The following is a 19124-nucleotide window of genomic DNA, read 5'->3' on the forward strand; positions in this document are numbered from 1 at the left end:
TCTCATGTGGTTGCAAGTTGCAGCCAAGGCATTGCCAATTACAATAAATATGTATATACTAATCTAAGTTGGCCTTTCCACGTTCCACGCTGCATACTGAGTCTACTCCGCCTACGTTACTATTTACACGCCAATCCGGATGGCTGCTGTGTGGAGTGTTCCTCCTTCCAACAAGCACATGATATGCCGTTTGACTATTATGATATTATTTGGTATATATAATACAGCGAGCTTAGTTATCTTCTAGTCCTTAAACAAACTGGGCTGCGGTCCCATTTAGGACGACAGGGTCACAGTACGATTCGAGACCCATTTAACTCGGCCCATCAGATGATATTGGTTATGTACGTTGCAAGAGGAGCAGGTGCTGATCCTTACCTCGTCTTATATTTTGTTCAAGACTATAGAAGACTGGTTCCATTTAATAATCGTGACTACTGACTAATTAATATGTTGGTTTTCATCAAACCTCTTTGTTGTGCTATTAATTTGTGCATGAGTGCTTGTAACCTGTTATTATTTGTTTACTATTTTGGTCCCTGACTCCTGAGTCTATACATATTGGGCTTGGGCCGAATTTATGACCGTTCCTAGAACAATAGGCCCAAATATTACAAACTCGGCATTGATCTCCGTGCCCCTCTCTCTCACGAGATAGACGAGATAGGCGACAGGTGGCAGCAAAAGAGTAAGAAAGGCCGACCAAAGTCACACCCAACAAAGAACTCACCTAGCCTGAAACAAATGCCTGGCACTTCTGAGCACTTCGAACCCGTCCATCGATGCCAATGCCCGAGCCCAATCCCACACGACAGCAGCAGCGTCCTGGCTCATTTATATTTCACCGCGATGAAAATTTGGGAAGGAAGGAGAGCAACAGAGAAAGGTTAAGAAAACGAGAAAGCAAGGAAAAAGAGAAGGCCCATTTAAAAGGACAGATAGAGAGAGAGAGAGAGCACGATTATCGAGGCATACGAGTGAGAGAGAGAGAGAGAGAGAGAGAGAGAGAGAGAGAGAGAGAGAGAGAGAGAGAGAGAGAGAGAGAACGCGCATTGGATTATCGAGGCATACGAGAGAGAGAGAGAGAGAGAGAGAGAGAGAGAACGCGCATTGGATTATCGAGGCATACGAGTGTGAGAGGGAGAGAGCGCATTGGATGGCGGATGGGTGTAGAGGTATAGCTGCTTCACAAGAAGTTCCACACGTTACGGCCAACTGTGCTATACCTCAACTCTTATGGCAAAGTGCTGAGATCCCACCCACTCCCTCTGCTCCCATTTCAGAAATCTAGAGAAAGAAAGCAAAGTTAGAGAGAGAATGGGGAAAAGGGAAAGAGAGGGAGCGTGTAAGAGTTAGTGGCACTGAAAACCATGACATATCTGTTTCTTTGTGCGTGATATCTGTGTCTGCAGAATAATAGTAGAGAGAAAGGAGAGAGAGAGAGGAGAGAGGAGAGAAGGGCTTTGAATGCTATTAGACCAAGAGACACTACGACAAGTACGCCTGTTATGTTAGGATTATGCATTTTTTTATATTTAGGAGGAGATCTCTCTTCTCTTCCTCCCAAGTGTATTTTACTTTCTGACACACACACACACACACACACAAACATTAGTAGTTCAAATTTCTCCGTAAGTATACATACATAATAAATAGCTGATGTCACAGTTCTTTTTTATCAAAAAGGAAAAAAAGTTATGGCAAGTACCATAGCAACAGGCCGACCTCCTTTTTTTCTCTTTCTCAAATCTTTACCTCTCGATTTGGATTGGAGGTCTGGAAGTGCCATTGCTGCACTACACCACTTTCCCTATGTTGTGTCTTGGGGTTTGCAATTTTATCTCTAGCGGACTTGGCTCAGTGCGCAGTTCGCACTTCTATTTGCATTTATTTAACGTGTGAAATTAATATTTTGAGATTTGAGCTGGTAATTATGCACATCTTGTAGAGACATATTGCATGAACTTTTTTTTCTAAAAATTTCCTGGTAAGCCCTTCAAAAATATTACAAAAGCACACCCTATAACAAAAGTCCAAGACCAAATGATCGATTAAACCATCACCTACCACATTATTATAAACACCATCACCCCTCCTCCCTTTCTCTAATATATTAAAAAAAACATTCAAGTCACAAGAAACTAACCCTTCATGAACCGAAACCATCAGCACAGCTAATTACACCACTCCGTATACTAATTAAAATGATACGCGCTAGCTAGCTAGACATCTTCCCATTATTAATAATATTATTATTATTATTCTGCTCGTCATTCTCCTCGTCGCCTTCAGTCACCACCGAAGACATATAGCTAGCAACGAACGAGCTCACCTCGGAGTTCATCAATGGCTTCGTCCTTAGCTTCTGGTTGCAAGAATGACAAGTGATCTGAACCAAAGTCGCGTTGATCTGCTTCACTGCATGTTCTCTTAATGCGTGGGCTCGACTGAGCTCGACTTGTGCTTGGTGACGAATCCTCTTGGCATTAGCAAATTCTTGCTCGGCCACTTCTATTTGTCTCTTAGCTTGTTGTCTCGCCTCGTCGGCCATTGCCTTCTCGCTCATAGCTAGTCTTAGTTGCTCTCTCGCCTCCTCTTTGATCCTAGCCGTGGCTAATTCGGGCTCTTCCCCACTTAGCCCGATCGAGAGCTGCAACTTGGTGAGGTTGCACTCGTCCGACGTGGCCGGCAAGAGGAAGGAGTTGGGTTGGGTAGTGGAGTTAAGAATGGAAGGAGGCAGCAGTTGGAGCTCGAGATTCGGGGTGCTGCGGCGGCGTTGATCGGAGGGCGGAGAAGGGAGTTGTTCAGGATTCGGCATTCTTAGCCCCGGCCACGCCGAGTTGGTGTCGCTCGATGGGCTCGGGCTCGAGGCGGTCCTCGAGAGGCAGGCTTGATGCGGTGGAATTTGGATCTCCGCTCGACTCCGGCTAGCGCTACATGCATCTTGGTGCTCTATAAAACTCTCCACCCTGATGAAAGAAGAAAAAAACATTGCATATATGAAAAATATGAAATTTTGGCATTTGAGTTGAGTCACAGACAATAATAAATGAGATTGAAATCGGAAACAAATGTGAAAGCAACCAATTGACACGGGCATCGGGAATTGTGCATGTGCTTGATCTTTTGAATTGCTATCTACTGAGGAAGAATTTAATACGAATAATCATAAAATAATTAATGGTTCAAGACAATATGTTGTTTTCCGATATGCAAAATAATAATGCAATAAGATAGACAGCATCAGAAATATTTAGACTGGGAGATTAGATGGGTGACCTGGAGAAGACGCGGCCACAGTCGCAGGAGTGGCCGCGGGTGCCGCAGGTCTTGAGGTGGGCCTTGTAGTCGGACTGGACGGCGTAGGCCTTGGAGCATTTGGCACAGACCCATTGCCGGTGGTTGCTGTGCTTACGGCGGAAGTGCTTCTTGATCCCGACGAGGTCACCGAGGGCGTGGCAGGGGTCGTGGTGGAGGCAGCTCGGCTCCGGGCAGACGAACACCCGCTTCCTCACCTCCGCCGCCTCCCGCTTCAAGAGCTTCCATGGCACCTTATGCCGCCGCCGGTGCATCTGCAAATTCTGGTCCCTCTGGAATCCCTGGTTGCAGATCTCGCACACGTATCGATCCGATTCTAACAACGTCCTCGGCGATAAAGATACCACCTCCGCGTCTGGGTCTGGAAAATGAAATAAATGCATAATTGTAAGAACAAGAAAAAAAAAAGAATTAATGTCTTCGAATCTGGATAAGATCAAGAGATTGATCATGTGAACTTAAGTGCCTGGAGTGCCGGCCGGTCTTCGTTTCTTCTTGGCGTTGGCGGTCACAATGTGCAAAGAAGGGAAAGGCGGCGGAGAGGCGGGAGCGGGCGGCGCCGGTGTGGGCACCGTAGAGTGGGAGCTCAACATGGGAGCCTCTTCTCTTTATATTTGCTTTTATCTAATTCTTGCCTCTTTCTTCTTGTGATCAAGTTTAGTAGGAATGATCGGTCTCTACTACTAGTAGTAGAAGTGTAGGAGGAGGAGGAGGGAGAGAGAGAGAGAGAGAGAGAGAGAGAGAGAGAGAGAGAGAGAGAGAGAGAGAGAGAGGAAGAATAAATAAAGGGAAGGATACAGCTAGAGAGGAGGAAGAAAAGGTCTTGTGTAGGGGGAATTGTTTTTTGGTTGTGTTTGGGGTCTCTCCTCTTGCACACACATCGGAAGGCAGCTTTCTAACAGCTTTAAGTCTAGCAGCTTTCCTCTGGGATTTTATGGGTTGGCTGTGGGCAGCCAAAGGGATGGGTGGCTCGATTTGGAGTTATTCTTCCGCTCTCTTCTAAACCTTTGTGTTCGCGACTCCTTATACTACCACTGCTACTAATAAATACACAAATAAATAAACGTTTGCAGGCTAAGACAATGAAGCTAGCTACATCGAGCTCGAGCTGGCTCTGCATGAGTTTCCATCGTCAGATCGTGCACGTCAACGGTCGTGATGCGCTTTAGAACAGCTCGGACCGTCTCCTTATGAGGAAAAGAAAAGGACCGAGACCCTTATGCCCATCATAATGAGGGCAATGGGCCAGAGGGAAAACATCCCCACAAAGAAACAAAAGCCCTCATAATTTCATCACTCTCCCCCCTCAGTAAATTGCCTGCATTAATGCAGTCTTGTCCCCCTAATACACGTGAGACTCCCTCCCCTTTATTTCGCCTCTCTCTCTCTCTCTCCCCTCATCCTTCTCTCTCTCTCTCTACGGTCCAGTACGAGTACCTCGCTCTATATATAATAAGTAGGAGTTACGTAGAAGTTAGCGTATAAACTCATAATTATCTGCATAGAATGCCTTCAGGTTTAATGGCTACTTGGTAACGTACTGCGTCATTAGAAAAACGTTTTCCGTTGGGGAGGAATAATTAGGTTAAGCAGTAGTCAGCTAAGATCCCGTCACTCCGGCCTCGTGACCATTACCTTCGATCCCATTCCTTCTTCCTTTGTCACTTCTCGCAAGAAAAGATTCAAAGCTAGTAGGCGTGGAAATGATTGCCAGGACGTGTAATTAATCATGGTAGTACACTACTACTACTACGACTACTACATTCCAAATGGAAGGTCTTCTCTCGGCTCTCTTTCGAAGAAGGGGTTGGCTTTGGGTCCACTCAATTAGCCCTCATCACAAATATAGTACTCGTTTAACTTCTATTAGTCTTGGATGCCGTCTTGTACGTAGGTTTCTTGTTAGAAGTTATCAAGGAATTATAAAAAGTTTTAGAGAATCCCAAGTAGAAGCCAAGTTGAAGAAATGAGGCGTGAATTGTTGATCGTACGTATAGTGAAGCTAGATTTTCTTTTTTCCTGGTTGCTAAAATAAACTTGCAGACTTATATACCACAAAAAGGGAATCCATAAACCCAGTAATCTCTCTAACTTAGAAATGCGTAGTAATCCAAAAACTTATTCGGCCGCCATCCATATTCGATTATTTCTCCAGATAATTCCCCTATCCATCCACTTATCCCTCCAGTTATTCCCAGCGATGTGCATACCTTTCACCAGGTGGTGAACGTAAGAGAGGGTGAGAACTGGGAAGTGACTCCGACACAGAGGACTGTCCATGTTTGGTGGCTGTTGGGTGCTAAAAGGAAGGTGAGAGGACCCACGCGAGCTCATTTCTACTAACCTGTTCCACTCCACTGTCATGTAATACAGAACTAACTTAATCCCCTCGCTTAATTTCCACTTATCTACTATTTGCTGCTAATACTAAGATCATGAGCTAGGTAATTGAATTCTTGGCATCACAGCAAGCATGCATGCCTCAAGAAAAAAGAAAAGAAAAGAAAAACAAAGAGGAGGCGTCGTTTACTTTGATTTGTTAATGAAAAGAAGGTCGAGCTTTATGTGTGTAAGTTAGTGTGGGTTAGCCGGTTAAGTATTGTTTAATAGGATGGAGGAAATGGGGGGGTGATGGGGGAGGGATCTCAACACATGCATCCGCTCAAAGGGAATGTCGCCGGCAATCATCCATCCCAAGTGTCCACGATCGATACCGAATCTAATCATGCCTTCTTTAAACTACTCCTTTAATCCTTCGCCAAGATCTCAGTTGCCATCCCCTTCCTATCAGATTCCCTTTTCTTTCATCTCTCCTCCTTTTTTTTAACTTTCTTTTTTTCTTTGAAAAAAATTGAAATTATTGCACACCTTACTTTATAAAAATAGAGTTTTCAATTTTTGCCAACAAAAAGAAAAAAAAAACAAAACAAGACAAGACATCCATAATTTATATATGTTGGAAAATTTCTTGGGTCCTTTTATAATATCCTTTGTAAGATTAATGCTCGAATAGCATAAGAATGGACTAATACTATCTTCTTTTATATTATATGTTTGTCTTTATTTGTGACTATCTTCTTATACACTGTAACTATACGTCAGCCAAGCTAGATATCGTAGTCGTCAATAGCATTATAAACGATAATGAGAATTTATGGTATACAAATCAAGAGATGCCAACACATAATATAATTTGATCTAGGTAAAAAGATAAAAATATCGAGTCATGAATCAGTGCATTGTAATATGACAACAAAATGGATCGGAGTGAGAGAAGTAAAAACTTATTGAAATTCTAATTAAACCGATACTGCTAAGTCGTTTTAACCGTTTATGTACTATATATCCTTTTTGCTACTACTACACGCTAACTTCACAAGTGACTTTAGCTAAGCTCCATCTTTATCATACTTATCTCCGTGATCATGATTCTTTTGAGTCGCGACTGCACGTTAGTTACTTTAGCTAGGTCGGTTGTAGAGCACCTCATATTTGCATCAGAGATGGCCGATTGAGAGAGAGACCGACAAGAATGATCTCTTCCTGCCCAAGAATTTTTATGGTGGTACTAAACCTGGACCACTAAATTATTTCTCTTGGTGAGCTTTGTGATCATTCCCTTTACTAATAAGGACTCTGCACATGATCACACTATCACAATGCTTCAAATCTAACGTACATATTAATTAATCCGAGTCGTATTCAAGCAAATGTGTCAAAAAGATATGTTATATATTATGAGTCGACTACATCACACAACAAGAAAATAGGGTTTTTTTTTTCCCCCGAGGGATCGTAGATTTGTGATCACTATTTGAAACAGGCTGTTACTGATGCCTGAGGCAAGGAAGCTTTTTCTCAACTTAAGAACGAAGCAGCAGTACTACTAATTAACACATTGTTTGGTAACTTTTAAAAGGAAACTCATGTGAACTTTTTCTCAAATTCCTCTGCTTTGCTTCCAACTTTTTCTCTTTCTGCAAATCACCGTCAACATTAACGCTATTACGAAAAGAACCATCCTAGATCTAATCCGCGATCTACCAGACCACACGCCATGGCGAGCTCCAAATCCCCCAGGATAGGATACTTGGTCAGTACTATACACCAAGTGAGAAGAGAAACGTACAAATGGCAATATATATGGAGAAGGTTACAAAGAAGACGAACATATATATATATATATATATATATATATGTATATATTATATAACATGGCCTTTTGCTGGTCTTCGAGGGCGAAGACGCCAAAAGAGGTATCTCGTGAGATTTATGGACACTAATAGCCATAGGGAGCTTCGTGGTCGTCTATAGCTGTTAAGTTGTTGTATGCTGTACTGGGATTTAGAAAGCCGCCAGATCTTGACTGGTCTCCAGTTGGGAGTACCAAATGGATCGAGTGTGATAATTGACAGGCCCCATAATTAATTTTCGTTTTGCAGGAGATAATTCTAGTGGATTAAATTAGTGAGCATAGTGTTAGAATAATGCTCACCATGCATCCCTAATTATCCGTGTTGGGAATATTATCCATCTATTTTAGTTACTTCTATAAAAAAATTATAAAATATTGAGAGAGGGACATAGGAATACATTTAAATAGTTTGATGATGTGCGTCTGGCTGTCTGCCCACTTTTTTTTTTGAGAAGATGAAAGTGATGCTGAGCAATTATTAAGAGGGTTAAGACGAAATTAATGCTAAAAGATTATAAGCTCAAATGCAAAAGAAGAGCCAAGAAAATGGGAAAGCTAGGCCCTCCAAAACAATTCCAGTCACCTACTCCAGGCGGAGATCCATTGAACGTAAAACCCAAGCATCCCTAGATTCACTGTAAGGTTTTCCATTTTTAGGTAATTGGGACCCAATTAAGCGACCTTCATGCAGTTGTTATGATCATGAACCTCTTAGCTACCTTGTGACATAACTTGTCTAGATCGATCCCTGCCCTACATTAGTGTGCAAACACAGTGATCATCACACCATCAAAATAAGAGTGGCCACAGTGATCTCTCTCTCTCTCTCGTTTTCTGTTCTTAGCTCCAAGTGTAGAGTGATGTCTAGAGGAACCTGACAGCATTTGTTGTAATGGATGGTGTGGGCAATGTCAGGACGAGAGAAAAAATAAACCAAACTTCCACTGTGCATGATGCAAAAAAGAAAAGGCCAAATGGAAGCCATATACATATAGATTATAGATATGTATATATGTACGAGTATATTACTAGTGGGGAGCAAAAGAATAGGAGATAGTGATCGAAGAGGGAGACAGCATAAGATGCTCTCTCATCCCAGAAGCAGACACAAGTACACCGCACTTCCTCTTGCAATCTATCTTTGATATCAAACACTACATCACTATATAAATAATAAGTGTGAGTATTTTTGGCGAGTCCTTTCTCTACCAGTGGCATATATGATACTAGATGGTCATTTAATGCATGTACTGCTAGCTTCTTTTTTTTTTAAACTAGTAACAAATATATTTGTGTTGTATTTGGGTATCCAATGGCAGTAAGATTGTGCATAATTCGATTTTCACATTTATATTGTGGAAGCTTCTATATAACATGCTACTGGTTATTTATTTATTTACTTAATTATTTTCAAATACTAATTACTAGGTGAGCCCCAAGGTTTTCCAACAACATTGGGTTGCATCGGGCCCACATTGATGATGTCAATTAATCTGGAGCATACGAACCTCTCAATAAGAATTAGGTCTCTAACTGTCTCAGCTGCAGCCATAAGTCTAGAAGACTCAAAAGAACGAATTGGTGTCTTCTTTCTTCCATCCTCCTAATAATTAATAATTATCGTATGTTATTTAGCGTCAAGCATCTAAAATCTAAGTTAAATTAATGTAGAATAATTACTACTATTTTTTTCTCACAAAAGAGACAAAAATAAAGAGGTTGATAAAGTGTAGTACTAATGAACGTAATCATTACATTAGACTCCCCTCCCTTTTTTTTTTTTTTTTTTTTCTCTCCTATCTCGAGTCAAAACCCCAATTGACTCCTATTTGACTTTGTCTTCACCGCATAGAAAAGACAAACGTCCAGTAAAGCTTTATATAAATCTTTGTTTCTTTTCACTTTTTTTTCCCCTTTTCTTTTCACCTTTTTATCTCTCTCCCTCTCTCTCTCGCCCACCCTGAGCTCACGTGAGCATCCAGGCACATGCACGTGCCCACTAAGGAGACAACCTCGAGTGGTGGTGGCCCGTGCACCTGTGCCTGCGGGGATCACTTCGGCTCCCAGAAAAAGGTATTAGGGTAAATTGGTAATTTCATGTCCTATATTATCTATTTTTAAAAATAAATTATTGCTTATATATATATATATATAGATAACTCTTTACTTTATTTTTGTGAGATGTTGACCGGCTTAATTATTTTCTTATATTCCTAATAGTATTAATTAAAAACGTCAAAATATAAGTAAAATAAAGTCTAGAATACCTAAAAAAAAAAAAAATCAAGTGAACAATTTTGCATAGTAAGGAGCCAACGTGTAATGAGGTGTATAAAAAGTAGGTGATAGTTTAGGGATGGTTTAAATTAATTATCCCTAATAAATTATTTTTATCTTTACTAAAAAGATAGTAGTGAAATCGGTTATCGAGTCGGATTTAGAAGCGCGCAGCGAAGCCGACTCCGATTACCCTCAATTCTCCCAGCCGTCGACCGGCTTTGTCCCATCTGGCCACGTAGAGACAAATGGAACTGGCTACACGTGGCAGTTGTCAGTCGCTTTTGGTAGTGGGAGGCAACGGTGGGTCCCACCACCTAGGAAATAAGCTGGCAGTTTGATAGCCATTGGGCCCATTCCCCCTCTGTAGCCCAGTAGATAGACTGGGCCCATCCATCCCTAATCCGGTATCTCCCGATCTTTTTTAAACACTAGAGTGGTGACTACTGGTGACTGGTGAGACGACCTTAGGCTTTTGGCCCTTCCTCCCGGTTCACATCCCCTCGATCATCACCGTCAAATCAAGTGGCCCACATCCCTCTGCCGGACGAATCGTGACCGTCCGATCGAGATGCCAATTTGGCTCCTTGTGCCCATCCAGATCCCTAAGTTCCATATTCTCACATTGATGTTAAGTAGTGGACTTTTACTATGCTTAGGGTTTGGGTTTTGGTTTTGGTTTTGGCCCTTGTGCTGGTCTGCGTCTAGGGTTTAGCATTTGGATCTAGAATCCGATTTGTCCGGTTCGGATCGATCACGACTGTCCGATCGGGCGGGCCCCGTCCAAACACTAATGTCGGGCAATCATGACCGTCTGATGTGAGCATCGATCTCGGGATAAATGAATTATTATTGTACGCGCGGCTTGACATTGGTGAATGGTGATGGTAGCACGTACCAATTAACGTGATTAGGGTTAAGGAATCATATCAAGCAAGCTTCCGTTTGGTGGATGAGATGGTAGCCGTCTCGTAGGCCCAGCAACATGGGGTTTGAGAGTGACCGAGTCAATGCTAACTAAAAGTATAATTTAATCACAAAAGGTAGAGTAGAGATGACAATTAAAGGCGTCTAATTTTGCATGTCTCTTACGATGAGACAACAAATATAGGTCGACGCAGGAGGTGTTTGATACCCTCGGCTTAAGATGATGACAAGCATATATAGGGCAAGTGGCTAACAAACAATCTCATGTTGGGATCTAGTACGGTTCCAATTACTTCAGTTTTTATCATTATGTGACCAGTTTTTTATTTTATTTGTTTTGTTTTGTTTTGTTTCTCTACTCTCTCTTATTATATATATGTATATTGTTGTAAGGTCACAAGCTATCCATCATTAATTAATTTGAAGTCGTTATTAATTAATATGAAGGCAGGCCTCGTTAAACCTTCTTTTGGCTTCTTTGTCCTGCTGCTCTGTGATGCAATGGATAAAGCTCTTTCGCACATACCCAATACTGCAAACTGGCCACGGTTATTAATTTTTGGATCATGCATATATAACCTCCTAGATATAAGAAATAATATCATTTTTTGTAGCTCGACCGTTTTCTCACAAGTTGCTAGCGAAGATACCGTGACTAATACCAGTCACAAATAAGAGAAGAAGACAACGGTTGGAGCAAGAGGGCATGCAGTGGATAAATATTGATGGTTTCCTCTTCTTGACTCCTTTACTGTTACCTTTACCATTCCCTCCTCTCCACCCTCTTCTTTTTGGTTGATGAGTCCCTTTTTTAGACGACTCACCAGTCCATGTGCTCCCATCACCCTCACTCGTGGTGGTGGATCATTTCACATGAGAGACAAAAAAAATGAAACAAAAAGAGATGGATATATAAAAGCACAGGAGAGAGTAGAGGGAGAGAGAGAGAGAGAGAGAGAGAGAGAGAGAGAGAGAGAGAGAGAGAGAGAGAGAGAGAGAGAGAGAAGTGGTAGCATGTCACAGTGGGAAGAGTTGGATAAGTAGGGCTTGTAACAAAGCAAAAGTTAGTGTCTGAGAGTGACAGACAAATGGAGGTGCTCCTGCAAAAAGAAGGATCTAAAATGGCTTTGTGGTACATGGGTCCAAGCTGGGTTATATATATTGAAGGGGTGGTGGTTTTCTTTTCAGCAAAGCTAGCTAAGAAATATACATATATATATATATATATATATATAGAGAGAGAGAGAGAGAGAGAGAGAGAGAGAGAGAGAGAGAGAGAGAGAGAGAGAGAGAGAGAGAGACTCAAATGATTCAAAGAGGAGATGGTTCTATTTGGGCATCTGGCTCAATGGGCTCATTGGCTACTGCTGCTCCTAAGCAAAAAAGCTTGGTAGGAGCTCCTTTTCTAAAAGGCCCTCTTTGTGAGACCACAAAGGAGATTGCAAACAGGCCATGTGATGCCCCAACCTATGAATATGAAAAGTCAAAACAATGGCATCTTTGGAGGGGAGGGGGGGATGACATCCTCCTTTTTGTAAAGGGAGCCACAACTCCAGTCACTTATAATAGTCTAATAGCTTCTGGATCACTTAAAAGCAAGGGGGGAGGGGGGGCCTTGGAGGAGATGGGGTTGAGGGGTTGAGGGGTTGACAAGGCACCCCTACCCAACTCATAACAAGGACTTGGGTAGGCTTCCCAACTCTATTCTTCATGGCCCATAATTGGCCTTTCTCATGTTATTATAAGGAATATATATATATATATATATATATATATATATATATTTCTATTCTGCAAATTAATCCAATATTTCTATTGGTTTTATAAAATACAGTATAAACATGGTAAACAACCTTATCATTTGTTGTCCTATCCCCACTTTCTAGTTTCTACACATGTTTGACATTTATATATTGCCAATTAATTCCTCAAAATTATCTTTAACAGCTCATCAAGCCAATTGTTTTTATTAAAATGGTAAAATTAGGTGGCAACCTTGTTTGATTTGAAAAAAGGAGGTGAGCCACGCCCTATCTTTTCCATAAAATAAGATAACCTACATAGAGAGTGAGATGGGAAATGAGTAAATGGTCATGTGATGAGAAGTGCCAAAGTTTGAAGAATATTCGCTATGTCTAGTTAAATTATCACCCAATGCGAACTTATGAGACAAAGGTAACAGAGGAAGTGCCTTAATCTGTCACTTAATCATGTATTGTGGATAACAGGTGGGGCAAAGTAAATTAATTATTTTGAGATTTTAAATTGACTTCAAATATGGGCTATCTCCTCCAATGAAAAGTGACATGATTTTTTTACTTTCCTAATAATTGACATGAACTCTCCAACATTTCAACTGATTTGTGTTAGTATAATTGAGTTCTAAACATAAACTGAGTCCGCTGGTTAACTTAAATATTAAGCGGACTATGTTTGCATTTATTATTTCAATCCACTTAACTTATTATGAATTATATTACTTATTCGTTAATGATATAATAATATATTTATAATTTAAATATTTTATATAAATTTAAATAGCTTATGTCATACAATAACTCATTTATGATGCCTATAACCCATTTATAAATAAGTAGTTATTTTTTAATAATTTTAACTAAATGGGTCATATTTTGTATTTGTATTACTTTCGTCTGCTCCGAACCTGATTAATCCGACTCAATTATCACCTTTAGACCTAGGCTTTAAAATTAGTTTTGGGCCTTCTAAGAGGGCTTTTGAACTATTTTGTGCTTGATACGCTCTATCTAGCAAAGGTTGTTTCACAATTTAGAATAATAAATATTTATATTAACAGAATATGAATAATAAAAGTAAAATTATAAAGTGTTTTTTTTTTAATTAATTCCCTACTTCATAAATGAGCAAGGGTAACAAGTTAAGGCCTTTCTGACCAGAAAGCCCAAAGGAGCCCATGAATTAAATCCATGATGCAAGACGCGTGGCCAACTCCACCAACTTCAAAACTTATTTCTTTAATTAATAATTATACTAAGATATCATTCTGTTAACACCCGATGGTGTTAACAGAAAATACTAATATAATTTACTATTATTTTATTATATCTTCTTTAAAATAAGAAGAAAATAATTTTTAAAAGACTTAAAATTGATTCTGTAACATATATTATTTTTTCAAAAATTAAAATACAAATACAAATTTTAAAGATCTTACAAGAGCATCAATATGTTAGGGACGATTTGCACCAAAAACCAATACAAAATTTCTTTTTCTGCCACTACCTATTTGGGTTTACACATTGCAATTTATCCATGGGCTCAGGCTCAGCTAGTTTACACCCCTAATATTGGAAGGGTGAAATATTATGAGCATAAGTCCGGTTAACAACATATTTAGGCTTTATTTCTTTGATGCAAAAGAGAGAATGATTAGCGGACATTGTTCTATGGCAGTTGTAGATGGTGCAGTATTTTTTTCCTTTTTCTTTAATTTATTAGTAGTACACAGTAAGTGAAATGGAACGACTCTTTAATACGAGCTATGGCACTTAACCTATTTTAGGAAGCGCTATAAATAAAAATATAGTATTAAACTCAGAGGTACACATAAATTTATAATAAAGCACGGCACGAGAAGCTTATTCTAAGAGCCATAATATCACTCTTATGCAATACCATATATACAAGTGATAAAAAAAATAACTTAAGAAAGGGGCCAAAAATGAGCCCCACCATACGTCTATTAATTGTCTAAATAGGTAGATAAATATTTTTTGGGCAACATAGTTAGCACGGTATGGAATGTCTCATTAAAATTTTAGTGAAAACTGAAATGTTAAAGACGTCCAAAGACTTAAGCGACGTTAGTGAAGGTAAACTCGTAGATCACTTGGGTCTTAAGGTGCAACGGAGGAATGCCAAAGGATGGGACTTGTCAGGTCTATTGGAGTTAGCAGCTTCAACTCAATCTCCAAAGTTCCGCAAAGCAAGGTGTATCTAGGAGAAGACTTCGTTTTTTGCAAATGGGCCTTCTTACAAGTCCATTTTGAGGAACTATGAGATGGAGAGAATATATATATATATATATATATATATATATATATATATATATCTCAATAAATAAGGGAGATGAACTAGAACTAACTTCAACGCTTTCTTGTTTCCCATTCATGTGGAGCGAGTAGGGGTGTAGACCCGCCCAAATCCGGCTCGAACCTATCCGGTTTTAACTGAGCTAAGCCCGGCCCGAGCCCAATTTAGGCCCGGCCCGACCCGAGCCTGATATAGTAGTCGGCGTCATGGGCTAAGCCTTTGTCCGCCCGGCCCGGCCCGGCCCGGTCCAAAAGCCCGATCCACTACTCTCATCTATAGCCTAACCCATAATGTATGCATATTTATATAATTATTTTAGTCCCACATTGGATATTTAGTAAATTATATATTAATATATATGTATGTTTTAATGAAAGATAACTAAAATATCTTCGTAGAAGCCCATTAAACTCGGCCCAATAAAATATAATAATTTTTATATTTAATGCATTATATTAGAGCCATTATACTCAACCCAAGCCCAATATGTAATGGGCTAGTGGGCGTAGCGGGCTAGAATATTCTAGCCCGGCCTGGCCCGAGTGATTGATGGGTCGGGCCATAAATAAATATTTAAGCCCGATTGGCTCAAAAAGCTCGACCCGAACCCGGCCCAGTCCGGCCGATGATCACGTCTAACCCTAAGCGAGCCAGCTCTAGCTTAGGCTCGACTCAAAATTAGTTTCTAGTCGTAATTTGATGTTTAGGTTCGGCTCGGCACAACTCGAGTCGAGCTAGACCGAGCCTAAGTCGAGTCCGAGCTTAGTTAGAGGACGAGGGTGCAACAACGGTGGGGATAATGGCTTGCTGGAGGAAGAGAAGACTAGTGGAGGAGGAGGAGGCCGACGAAAAAAGCTGATGGAGGAGGCGGCTTGCTGAAGGAGGAGGCCGACGGAGGAAGCGGTGGCGGCTTGTCAATAGAGAAGGAGGAGGCGACAACAACACTTGTCAATGGAGGAGGAAGTTGATTGAGGAGGAGGCCGACAAAGGAGGAGAAAGACGAACAATTACCACCAATAGAAAGAAGAAAAAAAAAAAAAAAAATATATATATATATATATATATACACGATTAGTCATTTAAGGAGTTAGTGGCGTATAGGAAATGATAATTAGTGATTAATGGGACAGAGGAGTAACGGTGGCTTAAAAAAATAAGATAAAGACTAGGTTGGTCATATCAAGAGGGACAAAAAAAGCATTTAAGAGGGTTTTGTACTTTTAACCATGTGTCAAAACGAGATTTAAAAGGATTTTGTCCTTTAAGCTGGGTGTCAAATAGAGAGTGAAGAGTATATTAAAATATATATATATATATATATATATAATTTTAAGTTTATCGAGCTAAGCCTAAGAGTTGGCTCCAACTCAAGTTTGCTCAAAATTAATTTTAAAATTACTAGCTTAGCTCACCTAAATTCGAGCTATAAACTGAGCATGAGCCGAGCTCGAGCCTAAATTAAGCTTATTATCGAGTCTTATTCAAGCTGATAAATATCAAACTATGGCTCAAAACTAATTTCTAGCCAAGCTTGAACTAGAACTAGCTCGCTCAAGCTCGACTCATGTATACCTATTGTCGTGGACTCGTAAGAAAGACATGCATTTTGTTTTATTTTTTATTTTTTTTTAAAAAAAATTTATATATTGCTCACATCATTCAAGCCGGGCAACCAATTACAAAATGATACAAAAAAAGAGAAGAGAAATAGAGTAAAAGCCTTAGGGACAAGCCCCACACTTAGCTGTGTTTATAGACTAAATAATAATTAAATCGTGTATCTAAGCAAGCACTCAAGCATAATAATACATAGGAGATAGAGCATACGCTCTAAAAGCAAGCCTCGTGCTGGTAGCACTATGCAAAAAATAGCATAAGTCTTGGAAGACTGAACAATCTACTGAGGAGTAAACTCGCGTAGGAATTCAGGCTCGTTAGTAACGATATTTAGTAACTTCAACAATAAATCACTTGAAAGACCCCATTTGAGAAATCCTAAGAAACTAGAACTAGAATTTAGAGAAAAGGAAAAGGAAAGAAAACAAACGAGGAGTCGTGGAGGGTAGTCGATGCGCCTAATATATCCTTAATACAACCTCTTAAGACAATTAATCTTAGAAAAGAAAACAATCTCAATATGAGTTTATTTTTATATAGTTTGATCTACTAGAACTAGAAATTTCAGTGGCTTAAACTTTAGTATCATATCTGGCACATTTTTTAGGAACTATTTTTTTCTCGTAATTCAACGATTAAAATAAAATAACATTAAATAAAAATTAATTGAAAGTATCGATCACATGAACTGAAAGTATTGGTCGCTCTTTTAAATAGTAAGGGGTAAATTAGTAATATTTTATTTCTCTTTTTTAGCAATTATAAGAATAAGCAATAAGAAAATAATTAAATTGTAGTTTATTTACTTATTAATATGTAAAATATCTTATATACCCTAAATATATCAGGGGATGAAAATTCTTCTTTATAACTATTTGGTTTGATTCGGACCATTACTCACCTGTCATACCTAGCAGCCACGATTCTCTCTCGTCCTCCCCTAGCTCTTCTTACCTAACAGTAGCCACGATTCTCTCTCGTCCTCCCCCAGCTCTTCTTCTTCTTCTTCTTCTTCACTGGCATTACGCTAGGAAAGCTTAGCCATGGCTGGATCTATCCCAAGCGTTACACTAAACTCAGGGCAGAAGATGCCGGTGCTTGGCCTCGGCACTGCCGCTGCCTCTATGATCCCCAAACTCGGATCGTGCTTCTTGGATGCCATCCAGGTGGGGTACAGGCACTTCGACACGGCTGCTATTTACGGAACGGAGCAGCCTCTTGGGGTCGCCATAGCCGAAGCCCTCCGCCGCGGATTAATCCACTCTCGCGACGAGCTCTTCGTCACCTCCAAACTCTGGTGCACCGACACGCACCCCGATCACGTCCTTCCTGCTCTCAAGAAATCTCTCAAGTAATTAAGCCCGAAGAAAGATTAGGGCTGCTATTAATATATAACCGAATTTTTTTTTCTTCCAAGTAAAAAAGAGGTGTTTTTGCAGAGGTTCCGCCGGATTGATATTATTTTTCTTTTCAGTTTTTTTTTTAAATTTTTTTGTGCATATATCTCTCTCTAGCTTTCCTGCTTATTTTTGTGTACCTTTTACAGTCAATCTCATGAAATTTTAATGGCTAAGTTAGGTTTAGAGTATTATGAGTTAGTACTTTGCAGGAACCTGGGGCTAGACTACTTGGATCTCTATTTGATCCACTGGCCGGTGAGATTGGAACACGGGGAGCATAAGTTTCCTATCATTGATGAGGTTATACTTCCTTTCGACATGGCAGCTACATGGCGAGCCATGGAGGAGTGCCATGAGCTGGGCCTCGCCAAGTCCATTGGAGTTAGCAACTTCTCATCCAAGAAGCTATCTCAATTGCTAGCCAATTCCCGTATCCCTCCTGCTGTCAACCAGGTCATTATATGATTAGCTTATTAGACACAATATTTGGTGACAACGCTGATGCTGATGCTGATGCTGCTGCCATGTCTTCAGGTAGAGATGAACACTTCATGGAACCAGAAGAAGCTGAGAGAATTCTGCGAGGAGAACGGCGTTCATATCACGGCGTATTCGCCATTGGCGGCGTATAATACTCCATATGGGTCTGCGTCAGTCATGGAGAATCCTACTCTGGAAGCGATTGCAAATTCTAAAGGGAAGACTCTGGCTCAGGTGCTGTTCTATTGCTTAATATTTATGGGTATATGAAGGCCAAATGAATGTCTTCCAAAAGAATTCTGCTTGATGTAAATTGTTTCTTTCATGTGGGCCATATGTTGACAGGTTGCTCTGAGGTGGTTATATGAACAGAAGGTGAGTCTGGTGGTGAAGAGCCATAGCAAAGGGCGGATGGAGGAAAATATGAAGATATTTGACTGGGAGCTGAGTCAAGAAGACAACGACTTGATTGGAATACTCCACAAAAGAAGGCAGTCGTGGCTGAAGAATTTGTATCCTCAAGTGGCCCTTATAGATCAACTGAGGAGCTTTGGGATGGGGAGGTATAATTAAGAGAGGATCCAGTTTCTTATGGACAAGGATTATAAAATAAATAGTGTCCACTTTTCTTGATTTCCCTAGTTTACTTTAAAAGTCCTACTTTATAAGATTGTCTTATGGAATATCTTTCACAGAATGTGCTTAGACTAGCTAGGTGACTAGAGCAGGCTCATCAAGAGTTGTGGCAGTGAAGGATTTTGCAGTTGTTCTTATGAGAAAGCTCATAAACCAATGAGATGGTATGCCCCTCAGGACTTCTCTCCAGTGGCCGATTG

General features: G+C 40.2%; 2 protein-coding genes across 2 annotated transcripts; one reads left to right on the forward strand and one right to left on the reverse strand.

Annotated features, from left to right (window-relative positions):
• Positions 1 to 1955: 1955 nt before the first annotated feature.
• LOC140780446 (protein indeterminate-domain 16-like) lies at positions 1956 to 4371 on the reverse strand. The gene is made up of 3 exons (XM_073126013.1): positions 3785 to 4371; positions 3280 to 3679; positions 1956 to 2969 (listed from the first exon to the last, which is right to left on the reverse strand). Exons 1-3 carry the CDS (start codon positions 3909 to 3911, stop codon positions 2219 to 2221), a joined length of 1278 nt encoding a protein of 425 aa, XP_072982114.1. The 5' UTR covers positions 3912 to 4371; the 3' UTR covers positions 1956 to 2218.
• A 12930-nt stretch (positions 4372 to 17301) lies between these two features.
• LOC140786331 (non-functional NADPH-dependent codeinone reductase 2-like) lies at positions 17302 to 18921 on the forward strand. Its single transcript, XM_073134668.1, is given in 5 exon segments — positions 17302 to 17759; positions 18018 to 18261; positions 18343 to 18522; positions 18634 to 18760; positions 18763 to 18921. Coding segments are annotated over 5 exon segments (954 nt in total). The 5' UTR covers positions 17302 to 17451; the 3' UTR covers positions 18858 to 18921.
• The last annotated feature ends 203 nt before the right edge of the window (positions 18922 to 19124 follow it).

The sequence above is a fragment of the Typha latifolia genome, chromosome 1 (genome assembly GCF_019914945.1).
Source record: "Typha latifolia isolate L0001 chromosome 1, TyphaL0001v2, whole genome shotgun sequence".
Classification (NCBI taxonomy): domain Eukaryota; kingdom Viridiplantae; phylum Streptophyta; class Magnoliopsida; order Poales; family Typhaceae; genus Typha; species Typha latifolia.